Here is a 25,442-nt window from a genome sequence, read left to right as displayed (position 1 = left end):
TCACATGTGAGTGGGAGATGGAAAAGGTCCTTAAGAGAATTTTTAGGAAGTAAAGGAGGAAAACACACAGATAGGGCCAGCATCTAGGAAGGAAAGAAGGAAGGAAAGGAGAAAAGGAAGAAAGGAAGGAAGGAAGGAAGGAAGGAAGGAAGGAAGGAAGAAGGAAGGAAAGAAGGAAAACACAGAGAGATGGACCAGCATCTAAGAGCGCTTGCTGCTCTGACAGGGGTCCCAAGTTCAGTTCCCAGCACCCATGTCGAGTGTTGTATCCTGCCTGTGGCCCCAGTGCTGGGAATCATTCCAATGTCCTCTTTCTGGAATCCTCAGGCACCTGCACACACATGGCATGTACACAGAGACACACAAACATGTCTCTATTATTGTAAAAAGGAAGACAGAAACTGACCAAAGCCAAGGAGTGCTGTGAGCAGACGTTGTGCTGTCCAACTCAGCCTCAGAAACACTGAAGCAGAACATCTGCAGGCTGGGCTGTTTTGCAGGCTCCCCTTTCAGAGCTCAGCTTTGAGCACAGACTGGAGCTTTAACTGAGACACTATAAAAGGTCAGCAGTTTAGCATCAGGGGAAGATCGCCTGTTTGCAGGAATCTGGGTTTGGGTTTTAGACTAACACAGTCCTGAAAATGAAGGACCTGTAAGGCCTGGCTCTTTTCATTTGTGAGTGCCTGCTGCCCTCTGCTGGCCAGATGTAGGAACAGCCAGGAATCGACAGGACATTCTACAACTTCCACAGTGCACAACTCTAATGGAAAACACTTGGTCTCACAGGCCTATGGGTCCACCCTCTCTAAACTCCACACAGTTTTTAAGTAACAGCACGTCCAGCTTCCCTCTTTGCATACTGTTACTGCATATATGTTTTAATGTAGTCAGCTCGATGACTAGAAGGCAAGTCTTGGTGATTTAACGTAGTATTTGCTTTCTTCATGCTTCCAAGAAAAAAAAAAGCCGTAAGGTTAAATAAGACACACTTTCAACCTTTTCAAACTATGATTTACTGAGTGATAATTTGGGGTTCCCACTATTTTGTTGCAACACTTTGGAAAAAATAATATTCATTTTCACCAAAAAGGAATCAGAAGTGGTGATACAGGACCGTCGTTCCTTGGAGAACTGAGGCAGGAGGATTGCAAGTTCAAAGCTTGTCTGAGTTACACAGTGAGTTCAAAGCCAGCTTAGGCTATTGGTTTGGGAAATGTCATGGGGTGGGAAGAATGGCTGAGGGACAGGGTGGAGTGTTGTGGACTGCAGTTGAAGAAGAACTTTGGAACACTTGTCCCCCCTCCCCACCACCACCACCATGAGAGAGGCTAATTAACATTCCTGGTCAGAGGACACTTGCTTGATTATAGAGAAGGAAGGAGAGGCTGATTAACATTCCTCAGACCACATGGAAGGGAACCCACCTGTGAGTGGGGAAGGCCCAGAGCACCCGTAGACACTTTGCGCAGGACCAACCAACCCTTGCCACCTACAGACAAGGGAGGTCCTTGCCGCTTCATTTCCCCAAAGACCAATCAGTTTAAAGTCACACTGTTCTGCCAATCACATTGTGCCTAATGGCTGCTGCCCTAAGGACTGTATAAAACTGAACTTGAACTTGCAAATCACTGAACAAGCAACACAGGGTGCAGGGTGGCCCCAGTATGCTGGAACATTAAAAGTTCCTCTTGTATTTTGCAGCAATCTCTCATGTCCGTGAGGTTCTCTCAGGGGGTCTCCGGTAAACTAAGGCTCTGCTCGCTAGAGTCTTATACGGTCTCCAGCTATAACATAGTCATGATACTATTGAAGGCTCAGAGGCCATGCTCGCTCAACAGTTGTCACCATTCTGTCACAGGCAAGGTATGCTCACAAGTGCCCAACCCTTCCTGATGACTTATAAGCAGTTAGTGGCAGTTTCTTCAGTGGTGTAACCACTAGAAGGTGCCCATTCTCTGTAACTAGTCCCTTACCCATGTTCCTGGAGGAAACCCTTATTAAAGTCATTGGCTCACACATATGTGCACACACTCATACACAAAATTTTATACATGCATGAAAATATCACATGAAACCAATCATTATGTATAATTAATATATTCTAATAAAAAAACTAATAAAAAAATAGAGCCATCCTGGGCAACTTAGTGAGATCCAGCCTCTAAATAAAAGGTCAGTGCAGCTCATTGGCAGGGCGCATGCTCAACACGTCAACGGCCTGGGGCTCAGTCTTCCCCATGGGGGTTTCTTCAAAGCCTCCAAAGGCATGTTTGTGTCTTTAAGAATATTACTTTGTTAAGCAAATTTGGGAAGAATGTTCAAAATTCATAAAGGATTCCCTGAAGTTGAGAAGCATTAAGAAAATGCCAGAGGAAGCCATTTGCTCTAAGATCACTGTCTCCAGACTGCAGATGAGTGCTGCTGTAGGGTTCGGTATTCTCTGAAGGAGGAAGAGTAGGGCCCACCGAGTCCCTCCTGACACGGTCACCAAAGCCACCATCTGTAATGTGCTTCAGACCACAAAGTCTTTCTTCTTGTTGGAGGTAAATGTTGCACCTTTGATCCCAGGACACAATAGTACCGATTCCAGCCCAGCTTCTCACAGCCAGAGATGCCGGCCCATCCCAGCCTGCCTGAGGTCACCATGGTGGCCTCTCTCAGCTGTCCACACTCTCTCCCTCACTCCTTAAGCTGTGTGTGGTGACAGAGTTTACCGGTCTGCTGTTTGCTTCCTGTCTTCTCCACTGAGTCTGTCTTGCTCATTCCTGTAGTCTCAGTATTTATGTGTCAGCGAGTGAGCGAATGGGTTGCGCTAACATCCGGATGTGAAGGACATGGAGGTGGATTCACGCAGAGCCACAACACAGAGCTCACTCCTGAAATGGGTTCGAGTTCTAGGCTTGACTGTGGCAGAGAGGGGTGTAACTGGAGTCAGGTGACAGGTAGAGAGAGTTCCAGCTGCATCCTTCTCTGGGATTTTCCCTAAGCCTCACGATGACTCCCCACACTTGAGAGAGGAACAGGAGAACAGCTCCGGAGCCTGGACCACTGGCCTCTGCTTGGAGTTGGAGCACAGAGACTTATAAAGGACACCAGCCACCAGTGAGCTGTCTGTCATCGTATGGGTTCTGGTCCAGCCACCTGGAGAATTCGCCAGCAGCAGGCTAATGTCTGGCCTGCCCTGAGTCCATCTCTTGAGCAAGGAAAATCAGCCACTGGGGAAGCTGTCCCCACAAGAGGTAGGGAAGATGAAATGCTTGTGTGGCTTGGGGCAGGAGTAGTTTTTGTCTCTGATGAGCTAGCTGATGGCCTGATTCATTCTCTCTGTCATTGGCAGCCATTCTCTAGCATAGGATCCTGGCAGCTGACAGAGGAACCACCCTGAGAACAAAGTCAAGCAGGAAGGAATGAAGCAAGGATTCCTTGGGCCATCTCAGGGCAACTCGACCTGTGGATTCTTTAGGAAAAAGGCCATTTTCTGGGCCACAGCATCCAGCTCACTTGGGTTAGCTGACTGAAGGAGGTTGCCCTTTGGAACAAAATAGTGCTTCAGGAAGTGCTGGCTCACACATCTGTGCAGCTTCCGAACCAGACGCAGGAGTGCCCGCTGGAAGACCTGCCAATCCTTGAGGTGGGGGTATTTCTCACAAGTCCAGAAGAGCACGGTCTGGGTAAGAGAGACATTGGGAACAAGTTGAGTTTACATGGGAGGTGGAACAAGGCATCCTGGGAAAACTGGATTCATCAGGAACTAATGATCCATTGCTTCACCTGGGCCTGGGGCTCACCTAGCTGGCTCAAACCTCCAAGTTACTCTCTCTTTCTTCCCTCTGACCCCCAACCATCAACACTCTCCTGGTGAGTCATACCATTATCCAAGCCCTTTGCCTCCTATCTTATAGGGTTACATGGAAGCCCTCATCTCCTGGAGCAAAGAGTTCTGCCAACATGGCAGTCTCTTCCTCTCGGTAGTCTCTCACTGACTCTGCCTCCCAGGAACCCTATAGGAGAGACTCCCTTCTTAGAAGATGGCCTCTTGGCCTGGTCAAAGCTGCCTGCTCTCCCCTGGCCACCTTCTCCCCTGTAGGTCCAGGCACCCTGCTTAATTCCCCTGTGCCCACTCACTCCGTCCCTCATCTACTCCAGTGGGGAGCCTTCTGCCATTAATCCTAAATGCTGCTCTCTTAGCCCAAGCTCTCCAAGCAGCAAACCACAGGCCCTCCTCAGCCTCACCCCTGCTGCTTGTCAGTGGATCAGTTGGCCCAAACCCTTTCTCTCCAACCAACTCTTCCTTTGGCCTCCAAGACAATGGTCTTCCAGGCTTTCTCCTCTCAACCCAGCTACTCCTCTGCATGGCACCCATCTGTGCCTTCTCTGCTTTGGGGATCCCTGAGGGTCCCTCCAAGGCCTATTCTGTTCTTGCCCCTCCTCCACCTAGTGCTCAGTGTAGAACAGTCTTCTCAGTAAGATGGAGGACTCACACACGGCACCTTCTCCAGCTCAGACTCTGCCTCTGACCTGCTTAGTCTTGGGTATTGGCAAGTTACCTCAGTTTCAACATGCCCAGACTGAACTCATGGCCTTTGCCACAAACCAGCTCTGTCTTTAGACCTGCTCATCCAGCCAGCTGTGCCAGACACAACCTGGGGCAGCATGCTCCTGTCACTCACAGCCCAACCTACCCATCTTCCTACTCATTGGTTTCAGACCTGCCACTCAGATTCACCTCCCTCCCACCGTCCTCCCCACCACACTTTGGTAGCCTAACCATTCTGTGCCTATTCCAATTACCAGCCGAGCTGAAGTTCTTTGTAAAGTACAGATCTTTATGGTTTATTTGTCAAATTGACAGTTTCTATCACTGTTAGCTAACTAAGAATACAAGACAGAGTCTCACTATGTAGCCCTCGCTGGCCTGGAGCTGTGTAGAGCAGGCTGGCCCATTTGTATTCACAGATATCCTCCTGTTCTTAACTCCTGTGTGCTGGTCATGTGAGCACCTGGTTAAGGATACACTCCTTAATACGCTCTGTGAGTTTGGTCCCTGCCTTGCTTGCCAGCCTTCTGACCAACACTGGTGTCTACAGAATCAGGCCAACTGCCACCAACAGATAGACAGGAAAAACAGGGCACTAAGACACAATGGAGGACTGTTTATCCAGAAAGAGAAACCCTGTCCTTTACAGCAGCAATACGGAAGGACATGTGTTAAGTAGAATGAGCCAGACTCGGAAAGACGGACACTGCGTGTTCTTCCCACATGTGAAAACTAAAAGTTAAAGTTGATCTGAGCCGGGCAGTGGTGGCGCACGCCTTTAATCCCTGCACTTGGGAGGCAGAGGCAGGCGGATTTCTGAGTTCAAGGCCAGCTTGGTCTACAGAGTGAGTTCCAGGACAGCCAGAACTACACAGAGAAACCCTGTCTCAAAAAAACCAAAAAAAAAAAAAAAAAAAAAAAAAAAGTTGATCTGAATGTGGTGGGATGAGGGCTGGGAATTCGGAGAGGGGTGGGGTGAAGGGGGTAGGATGAAAGGGGATAGAGAAGAGTGGGGTGAAGGAGGATGGGGTGAAGGGGGTGGAGAGGAGTGGGGTGAAGGAGGATGGGGTGAAGGGGGTGGAGAGGAGTGGGGTTAAGTGGAATGGGGTGAAGGGGGTGGAGAGGGGTGAGGTGAAGAGGGTAGGGTAAAAGGGGATAGAGAGGAGTGGGGTGAAGGGGGATGGGGTGAAGGGGGTGGAGCGGAGGGGTGAAGGGGGTGGGGTGAGGGGGGTGGGGCGAAGGGGTGGAGAGGGGTGGGGTGAAGGGAATGGGGTGAAAGGGGCACTGCAGAGGGAGGTTGGATTTGAGTGTTGTCCTTGTCCACGTATGCAAAGATGTCACACCACACCCAATTATATATGCAATTAAACATGGTAACCAAAAATAATCAATTTCAAAAGAGTGTATATTTGAAGTTCTGGGTGGATGAAGAACACTTGGCGCTCATCCAGAGGACCTGAGTTCAGTCCCCAGTACTCTGCTCTGGCAGCTCACAATAGCCTGTAAAGCAGCTCCAGCATCTGACTCCCTCTTCTGGCCCCCTAGTGCACCTGCATGCGCATGGCATATGCTCACACAGACACATATACATGAGTAAAAAAAATAATAATACATATTTGAGATTTTAAAGAGTGGATAATCTTTTCAATTAAAGTGGGCCTGGTAAAACACAGAAGGGAGGGAGGGAGGGAGGGAGGGAGGGAGGGAGGGAGGGAGGGAGGGAGGGAGGGAGAAGGAGGGTGGAGAGTGAGTGAGAGAGATTCCATGGGGCGGTCGAGCACACACACACACACACACACACACACACACTCCAAAGAACGAAACTGATGACACCTCTCACCAGATACAAAACTCAAAATGGATTGTGGTGTTAAAAGATAAGGCCTGAAACTATGAAACTAGAAAAAGCACGGCATTATCATAGGCAAAGATTTTTCAGAGAAGACCCAACAGTATAGTCAACAAAAGAGAAAGTAGACGAACGTGAACACATGGAACTCAGCTGCGTCTGCACTGCAGAGCTGTCACCAGGGTCAGCTGGGACTGGAGGGGACGTTAGTGAGCTGCACGCCATTGATATTCAGAATACGCAGAGCTCAACAGCAAAAGAACAAATAACACCAGGAAAAGTGGGCGACTGAGAGGAAGTTCCATTTCTCAAAAGAACACGCACAAGTAAGTGGACAAGCACCTAAGTCAGTCTTCCCTGCCGGTCAAAACCACAGTGAGATGCCACGTCACCCAGTGAGAGCGGCTGAGTTAAACACAAAAGATGAAGAAAGATGAGGAGACAGTGAGGACGGGGCACTCCTGCAGGGCTGGTGAGAATATAAGTTAGTGTAGCTCTTATGGAAAACAGACTGGAGGCTCCTACAAAATATACAATTTGGTTATGCATACCAAGGAAACAAAATTAGAACATTGAAGAGATCTCTACACTCTATGGGTACTGTGGTATTATTCACAATGGCCGAGAAAAAAATGAACAACCTAGGTGTCCGCCAACAAAAGAATAAAGAAAACGTGGTATGTCTACACGGTGGACTATTTCTCATCCATGAACCCTCGTGGAATCCTGTTATGCACAGCATCGTGGAGGAAATGGGGGTGGGGAGCAGGAGATAAGAAAGCAACAGGCAAACAAACACGGCACACTCTCCGTCACCAATACAGTGGGTTCCACAGAAGAAAACAGCGATTATGAGAAGTTAGGAAGGAAGTGGAGAGGGGACAAAGGAAGGTTGGGTGGTGCTATCAAATCCTCGGACGGGACGGGAATACGTTCACACACTCACCAGAACAGCAGTGTGCAGAGGGCTATATTCACGTGCTCGCCGTCACAGCAGAATGCTTGCACTTTACAACAATTCATTAGTTTGAAATAAGTAGGGGAGTTCAAAGGCTCCCAACATGCAGACAGGATAAACATTCGAGAAGGGAATTCTCGTCACCTGGCTTCACATGGTGGATGTTCTGTGTGTCTCAACTTTTACTCTGCATATTATGCATTACAACGTTTTAATTTGTACAATAAATCATTCCTAGTGATACATCAAAAAAAAAAAAAAAGGTGACGAGGGAGAGGGCTGAGAAGAGGAGGCAGGAAGGCAGGTAAGAAAACCCAGTTGCTATGATGCACAGCTGGGGTTTATATGTCTCTGTGAGCTGAGATGCATGCAGTGTGGAAATCTTGGAACTAAAAACAATTCCCAAGGCCCCATCCTGATCCCATCACACACTAGGACTCACCTAGAGACAGTTGCCCCGACTCCCCCTACCACACCCCTGCTCACCTGCAGGTGGTGGGTGGTGATGACCGGCCTCCTCCCTGGACACCACACATCCTCCTTCAGCTGCCTCAGGACCTGAAAACATTGCCTGCGGCAGCCTCCATCTTCATCCAGCTGCTCAAACAACATCTGCTCGGCCTGGGAGAAACTCAGCTGCCAGTGATAGCTGGACTGGGCCACCAAGTTAAACCCAAATGACTGAAAACGAAACAGGATTGGGAAGATGAGAAGCACAGGGCTGGCTAATGTAGACAGAAGCTCAGATAGCTGGAAGGACCCACGGCCCGCAGCTTGTGGTATGTCTATGCAATGGAATATTATTCAGCCAATAAAAAAGAACCAAACCCAGTCATTCACAGGGACATGGATGGGACTGGAGTATAATATGCAAAGTGCAATAAGCTAGAAAAAGACAAACATACTGAATATTCTCTCTTACACATGGATGTCAAAACTTGGAGATCTCAAGGCATCATGGGAGAACAGGAAGCATCTTGGTATACTCAGGGAGCAGGGTGGCTCAGACCCCTTTATGGCAGTTGTCATAGCCCATGTCAGAGCCCTTGAGGACTTACCAGCCTTTTCTGATAAGAAACCTGCATTTCTGACAAGTTCGTCCTCAGTGCTGCTATGGTGGGAGGGGGGCACGTGCATGGGGGCAGGCTCCAAGGAACCCCCTGCTTCCTAAGAAGCTGACACACAGTCACTGATGTGATTGGCAAAGCTGATGGCACTCTACTGAATGGATCCCCGCCTGGTCACCCATACCTTGATACACTCCACTCTCTCTGGGGAAGGCCACCGCTTCAGACACCGAGGCCACTGGGCTTTTTCAGGCCAGGTGGTGGGGATCTCCACAGTGGGGGCCAGCTCCAGCTCCACCTGACCTGTGGACGTTTCCACAGCAACCCAAACAGTAGTGCGTTTTTCTAGCACAGTGACTTTGCCTGATGGGAAAGAACCAGAGGGACACTTGAGAAGAAAGCCTTGCTCTACAGAAGCAGCAGGGCAGGAAGCGGTGAGCGAATGCTCTGGGAGCTGTCAGTGCAACGGTCACAGTGTCAGTTCTGTAGACACCAGATAGTCAGCTACGATCACAGGGTCACAAGGAGGGCCCATGGCTGGTAGGTCTTTGCTTTTTCTCCCCACTCCTCCAAAGCTTTGAAGCACATTCTTTTAGGGTGCATGTGTGCATGTATGTGTGTTTTGCTGGAGATCCTGCATGGGTGCAAATGTGAGTGTCTCGGGAGATTGAACCCAGGGCCTCACACATGCTGATCACAAATACCTCTGAGTTATAATCCAGCAGATTTCCATTTAAATTGATGGGTTCTTTTCAGAAAGTTCAATGAAGGAAGGTCATGGAATAAGATAGGAAAGGGGCATATTGGCTATTGTGTGATCTCGGTGCTGGTTTGGCAGGGAAGGCAGGTGAGGATAAGGACAGAGCTCTTTAATCTCCTGTCAGGATCTTGTTGAAGGGTGGCTCTGACCCCACCCTCACCCAGGGGCCTTCCAGGGGAGTCCTACTAACCTGCTTTTCATTTGAATCAGTCTCATGGATGGTGTTTGCTTCTACCATTCATCTTGGGAGCCATCTTTGCCTGGATGTATTTATCAACCTAAGTCTACCAGATCATAAAAGCCCTCAGAGCATGTCACAGCTAGAAGGGAATCACATGAGTGGGAGGGGTCACAGCTGGAAGGGTGCCAGGTGAGTGGGAGGGATAACAGTTGGAAGGGGTCAGGTGAATGAGAAGGGTCACAGCTGGAAGGGGTCAAGTGAGTGGGAGGGGTCACAGCTGGAAGAGGTCTGGTGAATGAGAGGGGTCACAGCTGGAAGAGGTCAGGTGAGTGAGAGGGACTTCCTATTATTTCATTTTCCAAGCAGGTGAGAAAGAAATCTGTGTGGTGAGTTTTCTAGCTCACGAGCCAGCCAGCCCTCATTGCCAGGGGAATCTCTTTTCAAAACAATAAGTTTTTATTTAATTTTAATCTATGTGCATTTGTGTGCCTGCATGAGTTTATATGCACCACATACATGTAGCAGCCTGCAGAGGCCTGGGGAACGCATCAGATCCCCTGGAACTAGAGTTACAGACAGAATCCCAGGAACCAAACCCAGGTCCTCGGTAAGAGCAGTGAGTGCTCCTAACCACTGAGCATCTCTCCAGCCCCATCAAATGTGTGTTTTGTTTTTTTTGTTTTTGTTTTTTTTTTTTTTGGCTTTGTTACAGATAAGAATGGGTGTCTGGAACTTAGGTCTGTCATTTCAATCTTTCCTTCTGAGGGAATGGAAGCTGTTAACTGTGTTTGGCTGTTCTGAGGAAAGCAAGCTGTCATGAGCTAGATATGATGCATGGCCCATGGTCTATATCTCACCAGAGAGGCCTGGTCATTACCCCAGTCTCAGAGAAGGCAAGGATGAGGAGTATGGCTTTAGCTTTGTTCACTGGAAGCTCCTCACTGGTCTTGCCCGGCTGGCCTCTCCCGTCCCTCCTTTCACTTGTAGACCATCTCTAAGTGTTAGGATTGAACTTGGAGCTAGACTGCCAGGACCACTTCCTGCTTCTGCAGATGAGACAGGTTCCAGTCATGACCCTCAGCCAGGAACAGAAAAGAACTCTTTTCTTTCTCCCTCCCTCCTTTCTTTCTTCCCTTTCTCTCTCTCTCTCTCTCTCTCTCTCTCTCTCTCTCTTTCTTTCTTCCTTTCTTTTTAATAAGGTCTCCAGTATCCCAGGCTGGCCTTGAACTTTCTATGCAGAGAACGGATGGCCCTGAATTTCTGATCCTCCCTCTCCATCTCCCAGGGTGTGGTAAGCAGAGGTGCATCAACATGTCACATGTATGAAGTGCTGGGGATCGAATTCCAGGTGTTGTCCATGCCAGGCAAATATTCCACCAACTAAGTTGCACATTACCCCAGTCTCAGATTGCCACAAGAATTAAATAATCCACAGAAGTACCTTCTATAACACCCATGAGATATGACCCGGATGGAGACTTTCTCGGAACTATTCTGTTCAGACAAGCAAACATTTACAAATGTATTATCCGACACTGAGTTCTGTAGCCTGTATAATTTTTCATAAGATGTGTGTGCATGTGTGTGTCTCTCTTGGCAGAGGCTGCATACAGTCTGCCAGGCAAAGGTGCCATCATTCATTGGACCAATTATCTTGGATAGTCAATTCGATTTCTTTTTTCCTAGTTGGTTACTATTTTCAAACCTAGGGCAGAGGATATTCTTGGCCATATTTCTTTGAGTGTTTGCAAAAGCTTATTTGTTGAACAGCCAAGTAAGCTCTTCATAAAAATAAATAATGGATAAATTGCCCTTTAAAAATGAAATGCTCCCAAATTTCCTGCTCCCAAGAACAACATGAAAGTGCCTGTTTCAGCTGACCCACCCACCCGTACCCAGCAGGACCACACTGCTCAGACTTCTTATAGCTGTTAATCTGCTAAGCATTTTTAATGTTTCTATTCTTGTTGGGATTCTTTGCCATTGTTGTTTTCTTTTAGATTTATTTTATTTTTAATTCTATGATGTGTGTGGCTGTATTATGCATACATGCATGCAGGTACCCATGGAGATTAGCAGAGGGCATCAGACTCCTGGAGCTGGAGTCACCTGAGGTCGGTGCTGGGAACTGAACTCGGGTCTTTTACAAGGGCAGCCACTGCTCTTAACCACTGTGCATCTCTCAGGCCCCAGTTGTTTAATTTTATAAGACAGGTTCTCATTATGTTATCCAAGATGGCTTCAAACTTGTAGTAATCCTCCTGCCTCAGCCTTCGCAGTTCTGGGATTACAGACATGTACCAGCCACCATGCCTAGCAATCTGCTGGAATTTTTAACATTTTTTAAAATCTACATTTTTTCCTTTAACTACTTATATTCTCCTCCAAGATCCCTGTTCTTTCCTTTTTTCCTTCCTTTCTGATCTCTCTCTCTCTCTCTCTCTCTCTCTCTCTCTCTCTCTCTCTCTCTCTCTCTTTCTCTCTGTGTGTGTGTGTGTGTGTGTGTGTGTGTATGTGTGTTTCTGCTGATCAGTTCATCTTCCTTACTGGTTTATAACTACTTTTGTAATTAAGGAATTTAGTCAGTTTTCCCACACATGCCTGTATGTTTATGTGTGTGTGTCTCTGTGTACATGTCACCCTGTAATGTGGTCAGTGTTTGCAGTTGTCAAGGTCCGTCTGTCCTCTGCTGTGGTAGCTTTCCGAGCATTCTGCTTCCACACCCTGTGTGCAGTCAGATGCTTGGTACACAGAAATGCGCTGCTGACCAAGGTCTGGGGGGGGGGGGGAGTGAGTAATTTCCTGCTTTAAATAAGTATGATGAGTTTGGAGATGAGCCACCAAACCCACAGCCTGAGGTGTGTTTGGCAAGGCAGTAATTTCTAAGTCATGGAGGTTCCTGAGAATGAATCCCTGCCCTAGGGACTTCATTAACAGACTAGTGCCCCCCGCCACCCCATCGACACAAAGTAAAAGGTGACTGGCTATAGCTCCCCTCTCACCTTCCCTCCATCGGCTCACCTGAGAGGTGACAGGTTCTCACTGCATTTTCCACCAGGGTCCGGAACACCTTGAGGACTTTGGCTGGCACGATGTCCCCCTCAATGTTCACATCTGCCTTGTGCCACTGCCACAGGGTCTTCATGAACATCTCAGTCTCCAGCCACTGCTGCAGGCCTTCGGGGTCCCGCAAAGGGCAGGTGAGCTTGGTGCCCTGCAAGTTGTAGTACCGCCAGCGCTGCGTCCGGGCCCCCTTGTACCCTGCAAGGCCTTTCAGTGGGACGGTGACATGGAAGAGGCTGGGGGCCAAAACCTGAGGTCAGAAAACGAGAGAAGAGGAGCTGAGCTCACACGCTGTGGGGAGGCGATCGACAGAGGGGTGCCAACCTGTCCAGTCAGGCAGCTCAAGGCGGCCATGTAACCCTCAGCGATGTGATGAGGTGCTTAGAAACCGCATGGGGACTGCTGAGAAGTACGGTTTTGTTTTGCCACTAACCCACCTGGGGCTGTGGCAGACAGAGTGACTTAACTCAAGGAGTTCTGGGGTTTGTGAGGCCACAAGATAAGCATGAAGAAAACCTAGAACTCTGGAGGGAACCCGAAGCTCAGGAGAGAGGAAAGGAAAGTGGGAATAAATCCACTGAGTCTCACACACAACCCAAATCTCTGGCTGTGCCCATCTCTTCTCTGAAGTCACACCAGTAGGTAACCTGGATACCACTTCCTCCAGAGAGTGACCTAGGGCTCAGAGGGGCTACAGACCTCGTGGGGAAACTGACAGCATCCGGAAGAGCAGGGTAGTTTTTTCAGTGGTTCTAGTCTTGGGATAACTGAGCATTCTAGTATTACGGAGAAGGTGACAGGACTTTAAAGTGTCATGCTTTCTTTTCTCCTGTCACAATGACCCAGGGTCAGTATGAATGACTAACCCTTACAGAATCCAAGGTGAGATGAAAGTCTGTCTGTCCGGACAATGTGAGCCATTGACATGATTGTGTGTTCAGTGGGAAAATGGATGTGAATCCACCCACTCCTACTCTCCAGAAACCAGTTAAACAGTCCAGGAAGAAAGCAGGCAGGCATACAAAGCAAAGGACACTGTAAACTGGTTGACGGTGCAGATATTCTCGAGGGACTCTGAACTCTGGCTGGAGCCAGGCAGCTCACTGGGAGCCTCTTTGTTCATCCAGCTACATCTTCTTTGAAGAAAGTTATAGAAAGTCTAACAAATATCGAACTTTGGTCTCTGGTCTGGGCAGTGACTAACTCAACGGCAACTGATTCCGCCTCACTTTCAGAGAACATTTGATGCTTTAAATGATGATACCACATGACTTCTTGTGTTCAGAGATTGGGCTAAATAGTGAAGTCAGACATCTAAACTACAAACGTAGTATTCACGTGATTTGAATCCACTTGCACAGGAGTTCAAACATGCAACTGTGGGGCCGGGCAGGTGGTCTGCCAATTCAGTGCTTGTCATGTGAGCATGAATATCAATCACTAGCACCTACCAAAGAGTCAGGTGTGTAGCTGCATGCCAGTAATCACAGCACTGGTGTGGGGGGAAGAGAGGCAGAAACAGGTGAATCCCTAGGACTTGTTGACTTATATCCACTATAAGTGAATCACAGAATACCAGGTTCAGTGGGAGACATTGTCTGAAAATGTAGACTAGAGAGCCACTGAGGCAGACAGCTGATGCTGACTTCTATAGCTTCCACAGGTACGTCCACACACAGAACACACACCTGAACAGGTGGATCCACCCACACCCACACCCCCCAACAACAACAGCAAATAAAGACTAAAACTACTACATCACCAGTCACACAAATGCTGCTCAGTAAATACGTATCCAACTCAGCCCAAGATAATATTAAAGGCATTTTATGTGTCTTTTGTTTTGTTCTGTTTTTGTTTTCAAACAGGGTCTCCCATATCCCAGGCTGGCGTCAAATTTGATATGGATATTCTCTCAGAGGCTCAGGTATTTTACACTTGGTCCCCAGGTGACAGCACTATTCGGGGAGGTGGTGTGCTTGCTGGAGGACGTACGCCACCTGGGGTGGGGGTGGGCCGTGAGAGCTCAGAACCTGGCTCCACTTCCACTTCCTTCTGTTTGATGTTTGTGGTTGAAGACCCACAGTGCGCTCCGATGCCTTAGCCACCAAGATAAGCTCAAAAGAATTATTTCTTCCATAGGTGGCTTTGGCCATAGTATTTTATCACAGCAACAGTAAAGTAAAACAACACACTAAAACAGATGTCAAAGGTGACCAAGCGTGTCCCATCCTCCAGCTTTTGCTTCCCAAATGCTGAGATCACAGGTACGCTGGGGGTTGAACCTAGGCTTCGAGCATGCCAGGCAAGTACTTTACCAACTAAGCTATATCTGCAATCCCATTCCGAAGCTTAATATACAGGACATAGTGTTAGTTGACACAGGATATATTCCAAGCTATCAATCTAACTAGGACCATATAAGGGAACTTTTTTGGCCCAGGTTCAGGGAGAATGATGTGGTGTCTGCTCTCTCTAGTCCTGGGCTGTATTTGCCTGACTGAGATTGGCCTGGGAAGGAAGAGGTGGGCAAGTGTTCTAAAATGACAGGATCAATGCTAGTCTTACAATCTTCACTCTAGAGTCAGTTTCCTGAAATCTGATTCTGCCTCAAAGTCCACAAGTCTTAGAACCTTGTGAGTGGACCTTGTATCCACCAGCCTGAGAGGCACGTGGCCAGTCACAGTTCTTGGTGCCAAGCTCATTCTTTATAGGCTGAATGTGCACGTGCTGATTCTTAAAATCAAAGATCTTACAGACGGGTGGGAAAACACGTAAAACTAATGCAAGGTGAAAGAGGTTGGTATGCAGAAAAAACTGAGATCAAGAATAGTGAAGGTTCAGAGGCATACAGAACCTCCCTTCCTGTTTCTTAGTGGAGATGAGTGTGCAGTCCTGGTTAGGGTCTGAGTGAGATCACTGCTGACTGTCCTCCACTAGCCTTGGTGGTTAGACTCAGTGGGATCCCTCGGCAGGGAGGGGCTACAGTGTATCCCTATTGTTCCCCAGGGCTGCCTCAGAGCCTTCCTGCTCCCCCTCATCAGTACCCCAGAGTCTATCACCTTCAACAGCTTCCCCATGAGTTCCCTCACCTCCCTCTGCCTAGCTTCTCATCTATTCAGTTGTGTTTAACAAATGACCAGGTGCTTAACTGAGCTTGGACCACAATGCAGCATGCTTCGCCATTAGTCTTTGGAATGAGATCTGGCTTTGGGGGCAAATGGGACTCAGTCATGCCTTTGGCTTCCTCACTCCTAGCCTCTGTGGTCTAGGCATGTGTGGACTCCTACAGGGAACTTCATGTTTCATGTGTGTAACCTGTGCCTGGGAGAGCAGCAGTGGAAACCTAGGTCAGTACCACGTTCTCAGTGGCCGCAGTACTGCACACACACGGAGTCTCTCCTATCCCAGGGTTTGGGTGCTTCCTGGAGCTCCTCAGATAGGGGGAGCCCTGCTTATTACCTTAATGCTGTCATTGTATGTGTCAGAGGCAGGCACGGCTTCGAATCGACTGTCCTGGTGGCTGATTTCTGCAGTCAGGAGGTGGATGATTTTCTGTACCTCCTCCACAGTCTGAGAAATCTGCTGTCGCCTCAGGTCTACCTGAGTGTGAGGAGATCAGGAAAACAGTTATAGGGCCTGAGGAGGCACCAGCACACCGGTGACAAAGCAAAGGCGCACTGCTGCCTGACCCAAATTCAGGGTGAAAATCCTGCCTCCCAGGACTCCAAAGGAGTTGAGCTGCTTAGGCCTGACAGTGACCAACATGATGCTTGCTTTCTTCTGAAACAGGTGCCCTTGCTCAGTATTTACCCAGGACTTATTCCTGGGCAAAGGCTGGGAATATAACAACAATCAAAGCAACAGCAAAGGCAGGAGGTAAGGGTCGGGGTGGTGGAGAGTGGGGACACATTGTAGTACACACCTGTAATCCCAGTACATGGGAGGTAGAGGCAGGAAGATCTGAAGTTCAGGGCCAGCCTTGGCTCTCTAGTGAGTTCAAGGCCAGCATGGGCCACATGAGATGGCCACAGAGACATCCCTTGGAGAGACAGAATGCAAGGCTGAGACCACACCCACTTGCATAGGTTTCATGGCCCTTAGGGTTAGTCCACTGATAAATATGCATTTAGCATTGGTCGTACAGCTTCATGCAGTGTCACAGCAGAGCAGACAGACATGACTATGTACTTCCAGCACAGGGGAAGCTACATGAAAGAGAACACATGTCGGGGCTCCATCATGGGGACATGTGGGGTGCTGACCGATACAACAGAGAGGGCATCCCCAATCTGCATGCTGAGATCACTCTGATATGTACACATCCATATACAAAGTACTGTCTTTGGAAAATAACCTTGTATTGTCCAGATGGCCAACACTATACTAAGTGGCAAGAGACAAAAATGAGGTCCTTAAAGCTACAGGCCAGAGAATCTCATGGGAAATATCAAACACACAAAATGCTCCTTTTAAAGCCCACACATCTTGCTTGGTCTTCAATATGGCAGTTGTATCTGCAGGGTCATAAGCTTCTTTTTGCCACTAGCAGTCACCCCCCCATTTCTAATCCTGTAACGCCCACCCTGAAATATCCAATATGAGTAACAGGGCTGAGGGATGCTCTTTTAATAGCCATTAAGAAGCCCATGAGGGGACTGTGCATCTTCTAAACTGCAAGTGGAAGAAATAAGGTGCTCACAGAAGGGCAGGAAGGGCAGGATGTCAGAAATAAAGGAGGGTGCTTTGGGGAACCTTTGGTTAAAGGTCCCCACAGATAGAACTTCCCTTGTGTGCCTGATTCAATTGCATTTGGCCAGTTTTCACTGAATGCCCACTTTTTGCTGGAACTATTTACTGCACGGTAAGAGATTTACAGATAGACTGCCTAAGTAGGATGGACTAAAATAGTCCATAGTCAGGTGCTGGGAAAGGCATTCATAGGATGCCACAGAACAGCAGGAGAACAGCTGTATAATCTGGAGGCCAAGGGTCCTTCCTGGAGGCAGGAGGTAAGAGTGTTAGCTAGGGAGCTAGGGATCTGCCTCGGTTGGCAGAGTGAGCCCTGGCCTAGCATACATGAAGCCCTGGATTCCACCTGCAGCCTTACAGACACTGAGCATGGTGTGCATGGCTGTAGTCCTGGTGCTTCAGAAGTGGAAGCAGGAAGACCATTCTGGGCTTCTCAGCAAGTCCTGGGATACATGGGACCTTGTCTCTTGTCTCTGTGTGGTCTGTAAGGTGGCAGGGCTGGAAATAGAGGAAGGGGTCAGGGCCCCACAAGTGTCTGTAGAGTTTCCCAACCAGAGCAGGATGAGGAACTCATGAGGACAAAGGATCACCATTCCTCAAGAAGCTGGACCACCACGGAGCAAACAGATTACATAAAGCCAGCATGGCCAGAGACTGGTTGTCTCAAACTGATTGATACACGGGCTGAGGCAGGTTTAAACATAGAGAGAGGCATGTCAGTGGAAGAGGAAGAGGCTGCACACTGTGGAGGAATTTCCCAGGAGAAAGGCTCATGCAAATCTTCAGGTACTCACCCCCACATCACTTAAGAGGGAAAAAAGGGAGGAGGGGGACAGGGGACCGAGAACGGATGCTGGGAACTGGAGAGGTTTCCTGCTTGGAGTCTACTTTCTTTACAGGATAGAAGACAAAGTAATAAGGAAACAGGAAGCCAGAGAGGTGGCATTTCCCAGGGGGATGAGGGATGGCGTGGGGACATGTATAAAGAGGGCCAGGTTGTGGGATATGAGTGGGCTCAGTTGTAAGATACAGTGAAGCACCTCTTAACCCTGACATCAGGCTGTGAGTTTGGGTGTGCTAGGCAGGAGTCTGAGGGGTGGAAGCTAGGTAGGGTTTTAATTATTGATTTTTTTCCCAGACTAAGAAGGGAATGCATATATGTTCAGGCTGCTAGATTACAGGGCACTGAACAGGGTCTACTTTATACTATATGAGTGTAGTGGGGGGAAATAATATAGGGTAATAATATAGGGTAATAATATAGGGTAATAATATAGGGTAATAATATAGGGTAAGTAACACAATACAAAAGCCATGTGAGATGTTCTGACTAGGTAGAACACTGCGGTCAGAGTAGCTGGCATGGGGGATCAAGGCTAATAATCCCAAACTCCCCAAATCTTTAAGTTTGTGGATCTGATTCCACAGAACTTGAATGTGAGAAATTCAATGGATGAACACGTGTGCACGCGTGTGCGCGCGCGCACACACACACACACACACACACTAAGAAGCCAGGTGTCCTAGGTTGCTTTCCATTGCTATGGAGAAAAGTGTATGACTTGGCTTACACATTCCAATCATATTCTAACAGCAGGGAAGGCAAGGCAGGAAGGCAAGCAGAGTAGGAACTTGGACACAGAAACTCCAGCAGGAGCTGTAGAAGAGAGCTGCTTACTGTCTTACTCTCCACGGCTTGCTCAGCTATCTTTCTTAAACAACCCTGGACCACCTGCCCACAGTGAGCTGCACCCTCCCACACCAGTCATCAGTCAAGAAAACACCACCACAGACTTGCCTACAAGCCAATCTGATGGTGCCATGTTCTCACCCAATGTTCCCTCTTCAAAATGACTCTAGCTAGGTGAAGCATGGTGGTGAATTCCAGCACTTGAGAGGCAGAGAAGCAGGGAGATCTCTGATTCGAGGCCAGTCTGGTCTACAGAGTGAGTTCCAGAACAGCCAGGGGTACAAGGAAAAACCTTGTCTCAAAAAACACACCAAAACAGCAACAACAAAGACAAAAAAAAGACTCAAACTTTTGTCAAGTTGAAAAAAAGGAAAGAATCAGCACAGTAAGAGAAGAGCCATTATAATGCTGGTATTACCAAGAAGGGATGGGAGCAAAGCACCCAGGGGAGCAGCCCTCCTTAGGGAAAAATTCATCATTATGAACTAGAGCACAGACTGGGCAGTGACTGGTCAGAACAAGATTGAACACATACTGGAAGGCGCCTATAACCACTTTCATTATCTGGTGCTTAGCTCATCCTCCCGATGTGTTTTCATCTGCAGACATGAAAGTCAGAATAGAGGACTCAGCTGTCTAGAAGGTAAGACTACAAATTTTTCTCTGCCACTTCTTACACGTAGATGCCTTAAACTTAGCAACTCAGAATTATTTCGACTTCAGAAATCATCTTATCTGGTGTCACAGGATAGAGTACCAGAGTAGCAGGTGGCTGCCTATGACACCTGGCAATTAGAAGTAGAACTACACCAAGTGCACGGGGTTTCCAATGCCATTTCCAGCACTCCCTGACACACCCTCCATGACAGTCCTGCAGATAGAATGGACCTCTGATCTTCTTCCTGGACCTAGAGAAGGCCTCCAGTCTGCGGCTAGTGCTCATAAAAACAGCAAGTCACAAGCACATAAAGGTAACACGGCAGGGGCCAGCAGTGATGTAGGCATAGACCAGCGTCTCAGACATGTCTGTCCCGTGGTCCCTTGGCTGCTGAAGCAGGGTGCAGTTCTCTTTAGGTGATGCTTCGCCCGGTCCTCCCACACCACTGGCTATCTGTGCAGTGTCAAGTTCTCACTAGGTTAGGAACATCACCGAGCCATCCATGGACCCCAAATGATTGGTGCTAGGGTTCCCAGGCCTGTGGCAGGTTGTAAGCCCAGCCTGGACCCTGGCACTCCTCTGGACTGTTGCCTTCACTAGCCTTGACTGAACCCAGAGAGACAGAACAAGAGGATTTGTATTTGACTTCTGGGTGAGGAAATGCAGAGACGAGGCCTGAGGGTGATTGCAGGGAGTGATTTTAGTGAAAGATAGATATTTTGCCACAGTACAGACCCCTCCAAAACCAATCCAGAATCCTTTTTAAAAAAACAAAACAAAACAAAACAAAACAACAACAAAAAAAACAGTAGTCTCTCAGGTGTCAATGAGCCCGCAATACAGACTCATCACCAAATGTATTTCAGGCAAAGAAAAGCTTGAAAATAAATATAAGAGGGAAATGAAGAAAATGGATGTAAAACTGTAATTCAATCCAAGCCTGACCTTGGAGGCCTATCCAGGTTTCAACCTTGCTGATAAAGTCTATGAACCAAAAGGGGTCCTTCCTCTCTTTTCAAAGGCTACATTTTTGAGTGTGGCAGAGCCTAGGCAGAACCAAGCCACACAGAATCAACCAGGCACAAAAGGCTGGATGCTCCAAGGTCACAGAGAGCAGCAGGTGACTGCTTCCCGTCACAGCTTTGCCCAGGGCCTCCTTCTCTCCAGGTGTGTCTACGTGCCTGACCTCACGTCCCGGTCTCATCCCAGGCTCCCTCCCTCCGTCCCTCCTTCCCAGCCTCTGGCTTATTGTTGACCCACAAGTCATTTGCTACTATTAATAGTTCAGGTTTGTGAATAATTTACTGTTTCAAATATAAAGTATTGGGAATTCAGGGCTGTTCCCTGTAACAACGCCACGCTGACTCATGGTGTTGCAACCCCCTTCCTTGAACTCCATGGAAGGGCACTTGAGCAGCATGCGGGAAAAGCTGTTTTGGGGGCATGGCTGCATCCACAGCAGGTGGTCTACATGCATGAGAATCAACCAGGCAGAGGACAGGGAGGAAAAATGGCTGAGAACTTCCTCCCAGACAACAGAAAGTTAGGCTGTTAACAGGTTACACAGAATAACCAGGCACTTTCTGTGTTCTCCAGAGCTTGCCAGTTTAAAGAAAGACATGCATTTAATGGACAGATGCAGAGGAGACAGTGGGCCTTCATCTCTGCTAAGGCTAATTTTGTGAAGACTGTCTTGACCACCTGGTGTTTGTTCTCTGAGTACAGCAGCAGCAGCAGCAGCAGCACGACCCATGTGGAGCTTGGGTTTTTCAGTCTTCCCAGAAGCCCCTGGACCTTCTATACTCTAATATTTGCTCATGGTTCCTACTTTATAGATGGGGACATTGAGGCTCAGGAGGTAACCTGCACCAGAGCTAGTAAGTTACAGATAGATCATATTTGCTACCTTAGATTCTGCTCCCTAAAAGAAAGCATAGCTGAGTGCAAACCCCCATGGAATGGGGGTGGGTGGGTAAATGGGTTTCCTCCTGTACTTTCCTTTTCATCTACTGAAACCTAACACATCCTCTAAGGCCTCATCTCCATCCCTTTTTCTGTGGACCACTCTTCTCACATCAAAGCCAAGGCCCTTCCTTTTGCTCTTCAGAGTTCTGTATGGCAGCCTGGGGTCTGCCACACACTGCAGTTAGCACCTTGACTGTACACAAAAACATCCCACTTCCTCCTTGGAGTTAAGGACAGACTCTGCAGGCATGGCTGGCCATCCCTCAGGCATGCAGGGCATTTCTTTCCCCTTTAGCAGAACACCTCTCAGGTTCTGAGCTTCCGCAAATCACAAAGCAGGATCTGATATAAAGTGGGGTTCCATGTGTGTCTGTGAGAGTCTGTGAGATGGAGAACTTCAGCAGGGGGGATATGGCCTCTAGGCCTAGCCAGCTGTGCTGAGACCTCAGCATCTTCACCACACAGCCATGGGACTTTAGCCAAGTCCTTTCATCTCTATGAACCTCTTTCTTCCTCTATAGAAACGGAGGTTGGTTGACGGCTACATTAAATAAATGTTATGGGCACCTCAGCCTGTTAGCATCTTTGGGTTTCTTTCTTTCTTTCTTTCTTTCTTTCTTTCTTTCTTTCTTTCTTTCTTTCTTTCTCTCTCTCTCTCTTTCTTTCTTTCTTTCTTTTTAATTTATTTATTTTCAGGGACTCTGAAGATATTTCAGACCACATCTTTGCAAGACACTCTGGGACTATGGAAGGATAGGAATATGTCCAGGACACTATTGGGCCCTCTGAAAGGGTAGATGGAACAGTCAAGGTTTAAGTCAGTAGCCAAGGCAGGGATAGGAAGAGTTAGTGCCTAACCAGTGAGCACTATCAGCTGCACAGCTGCCAGGATGACAGAAGTGTCCTGTGCCTGGGTGGTAGAGAACATTTTAGGACAACTCTGAGCTGTGTGAGAAGGGATTAAAATGAACCAAAAAGAAAGAAACAAACCAAACAAAAGAAAAAGCTGGGTCTGAGGTCTGTTTAGGACATAGCTCTTAGGGGGAGAAGAGGCTGACCCACCTTCGGGGACAAGAGATGAACAGGGACAGAGCTGTCAGACTGGTGGCTAGGGGCTGCAACCTGCTGAGAACTGGCTGTCACACATGCTAACACTCAGACCACCATTTCCAGGCCAGACACCCGGGCTGCAGTTTCCAGGTACCCTGATTCTTTCTATCGCCACAGGAGACAGAAGCCTAGATTCCTATCCAGACATCTTAGTGTTTTAAAATGTCTATGAGAGAAAACTTTAGAAAATGCTCTAGAGACCAAATAGACCATGAATCCAGGTTGGATTCCATGCTGGGAATACCATTTGTGATTTCTGCTGGCGAGACTGCCCAGAGATAGAGGGTTAGAGAAGATCACTTGAATGCCAAGCTAAAAAAATTGGAATGCTGCTGATTTTCCAGACAACACAGGACTCCAGGAAGACGCTCGCCAACACTGCCTCGGTGTGGAGGACTGCTGGGGAACCACTTTGCTGGTGATTGTTTTTGGTACAGGTAGATTTTCCTTATTCTCCCTTGATGTTTGAAAATTGCACTCATGTCTCATAGTGATAATAATCTTTGCTTTGTTTATATATAAAGGCATGAAAGCTAGAGACCAGTCCCCCACCTCTCAGTTTAAACCTCTTTGTTTAAACATTAACAACATGCCTTAGCAGCTTCATGTGCAAGTGGAACAATGGAACAGATTAAATTAAATACTATTTAAGGTCCTTACAAAGTCTAACATCAAAAGAGCCTAAAACTGGAATTAGTCCTTCTCTTTCTTCCTATTCCCGTTTCCTCTCTTTTCCCCTTTCTTTCTTCCTGTCTGTCTTCTTTGTTCTTGAGACAAGGTTTCACTATATAGTACAGGCTAGTCAGAAACCCACTCAATAGACTAGGCTGGCCTTTGAACTAACAGAGATCTGCCTATCTCTGCCTTCTGAGTGCTGGAACTAAAGGTGGGTACCACCATGCCAAGCTTACAAATGAAGTAATATTTGTTAAAAGATTTTTAAAAAATTTATATATATATGTGTTTTGCCTGCATGCATGTCCATGCACCACAAGTGGGTCTGGTACACGTGGCAACAGAAGAGGGCATCAGATCCCCTGGAACTGGAATTACAGATGCTTGTGAGCCACCATGAGGATGCTGGGAATCAAACTTGGGTCCTCTGGAAGAGCAATCAATGCTCTTAACTGCTGAGCCATCTCTCCAGCCCCCAAACAAAAATTTAAAACTATCAGTTTTGTAGTTAAAAAACAAAAAACAAAAAACAAAAAAACCCCTTTGTCTTTGTTGTTTGTTTTTTTGAGGCAAGGACTCAGAAAAGTCCAAAATACTCTCAACTTCTGCTCCACATGCCTGTCATCTGCATGTCTGTCATTGTGCTGCCCCTGGCTAGCCATTCCCCAGTGATCCCATTCAGATCCTCATTTTATGGAAAGAAATCTGAGGCTCAGGTAATTAACTGGCAACATGAACCTCCTCAGTATGCTGAGGGTCACCATCCTGTGTTCCTGAGGATGGTCTATGGTCTCCAGAAGCAGGGGATTCCTTCTGATCACTGTCCCTGGGGTGGAGAATTAGAGGGTGTGCCCAGGAGAGTCTGGCTCTGGCTCACCTTACTCAGCAGGCAATGGTCTAAGTCTCCCTCTGGAAGAGACGTCATGGCTTCTTGGTCAATCCCCAGTATAGCAGCAACTTTCTGCTTCTTTTCCCGATGGAAGACAAATCTGGTGGGCAGCTTTCTCAGCAACATTACTCTCTGGATGAAATGTCTCTGGAGTTGTGAATGTGAACCAGAAACTTGGCTTCTTCTCACCTGCTCACTGCAGTTTGCCTCTCCAACATGGGAAGATTCATCTGCCATCTCTCAGGGAACTGTAGAAAGATTAAAAAGGAGACGTGATGAAAACGAGTTGGAGCGTATCCTGTTTTTCTTCTTTGTCCTGTTGTCCTGACACCAGGTGCACCTTGGTGCCTGGTATCTTTACATCTACTTGTCCTTACCTTGTTGACAGTAAATATCCCTTGCCCCCCACTCCTAAAAATTCTGCAATTGATTTACTTCCTTACCATAAACAAATAAGAAATTGCAAACAAGCCGCCTGGTTTCTCATCATGCTCAACTCAAGCCTTGTCAATCAGATGAGGGCTGCCCGGACTGGCATTTACAAAAGCATGAGCTCACAGAGCCACTTGTGTATATACAGAGGCAAGTTCACATGCTTACACGCTCACACACACACATGAACTCACAGAGATACTTGTGTATACAGAGGCAAGCTTACACACACACACACACACACACACACACACACACAAGACAGAGAGAGACAGAGAGAGAGACAAATACACGCAGAGAAAAGTAGGGCAGAGAGTCCTGCCTCTCACCTGCTGACCTTAGAATGTGATTTCCTTTTCGCACTTGAACGCTGGCATTCAAAATATACTCGGTATAAACAGGCCCCTTAAGAGTCTAAGACACATCTAGTTTTACCAGTAAAACCCATCCTAGAAAACAGTAAGTTCCAAGTCTGACTGGCTGGGGCTAGTTTTAATACTGGGGGGAAATATCCCAGCAGCTTTATCTTCCTAAAGCTCGTGAGTATCTCTGTCTTTGATCCTACAGACTGACAGAAAAGCTGACAATCCACCTCACGTCTGAGCAAGGATTCCAGGCAGGCAGCTCCCCAAACCAACCTCCTCAACGCTCAACCCCAGCCAATCCAGCCCTTCCACTCTCTCCCTTGGCCCCGCATTTGCATATCCTCCCAGACAGCTCTGAGTGAGAGCCACATCAGACCCCACCCACCTCCTCCCTCCAGGCGTTGGGACTGCCTTCTCCCTGCTCCATCTGCCAATCCAAGGTCCTAATACCAGTCCTGAAAAGCTGAGGGTCGCAAAGGTTCTCAGAATCC

The 25,442-nt window shown here is 47.8% G+C and overlaps 1 protein-coding gene across 2 annotated transcripts; it reads right to left on the bottom strand.

Annotated features, from left to right (window-relative positions):
- Nucleotides 1-2,160: 2,160 nt before the first annotated feature.
- Mab21l3 (mab-21 like 3) lies at nt 2,161-25,442 on the bottom strand. Of its 2 annotated transcripts, none has more exons than XM_028753025.1 (7): nt 25,337-25,442; nt 24,143-24,402; nt 15,878-16,018; nt 12,374-12,665; nt 8,596-8,774; nt 7,831-8,025; nt 2,161-3,667 (listed from the first exon to the last, which is right to left on the bottom strand). In XM_028753025.1, the coding sequence occupies exons 2-7, from the start codon at nt 24,389-24,391 to the stop codon at nt 3,434-3,436; spliced, it is 1,290 nt and encodes a 429-aa protein (XP_028608858.1). In that variant the 5' UTR covers nt 24,392-24,402; nt 25,337-25,442; the 3' UTR covers nt 2,161-3,433. The 2 variants fall into 2 exon arrangements, with proteins under 2 accessions (XP_028608858.1, XP_028608859.1); XM_028753026.1 differs by lacking the exon at nt 25,337-25,442 and adding an exon at nt 24,924-25,010.

The sequence above is a fragment of the Grammomys surdaster genome, unplaced genomic scaffold (assembly GCF_004785775.1).
Source record: "Grammomys surdaster isolate TR1022 unplaced genomic scaffold, NIH_TR_1.0 125941, whole genome shotgun sequence".
In the NCBI taxonomy this organism is placed as follows: Eukaryota; Metazoa; Chordata; class Mammalia; order Rodentia; family Muridae; genus Grammomys; species Grammomys surdaster.
Note: the sequence above shows the minus strand (reverse complement) of the source record. Positions and strands in the feature narration are given on the sequence as shown.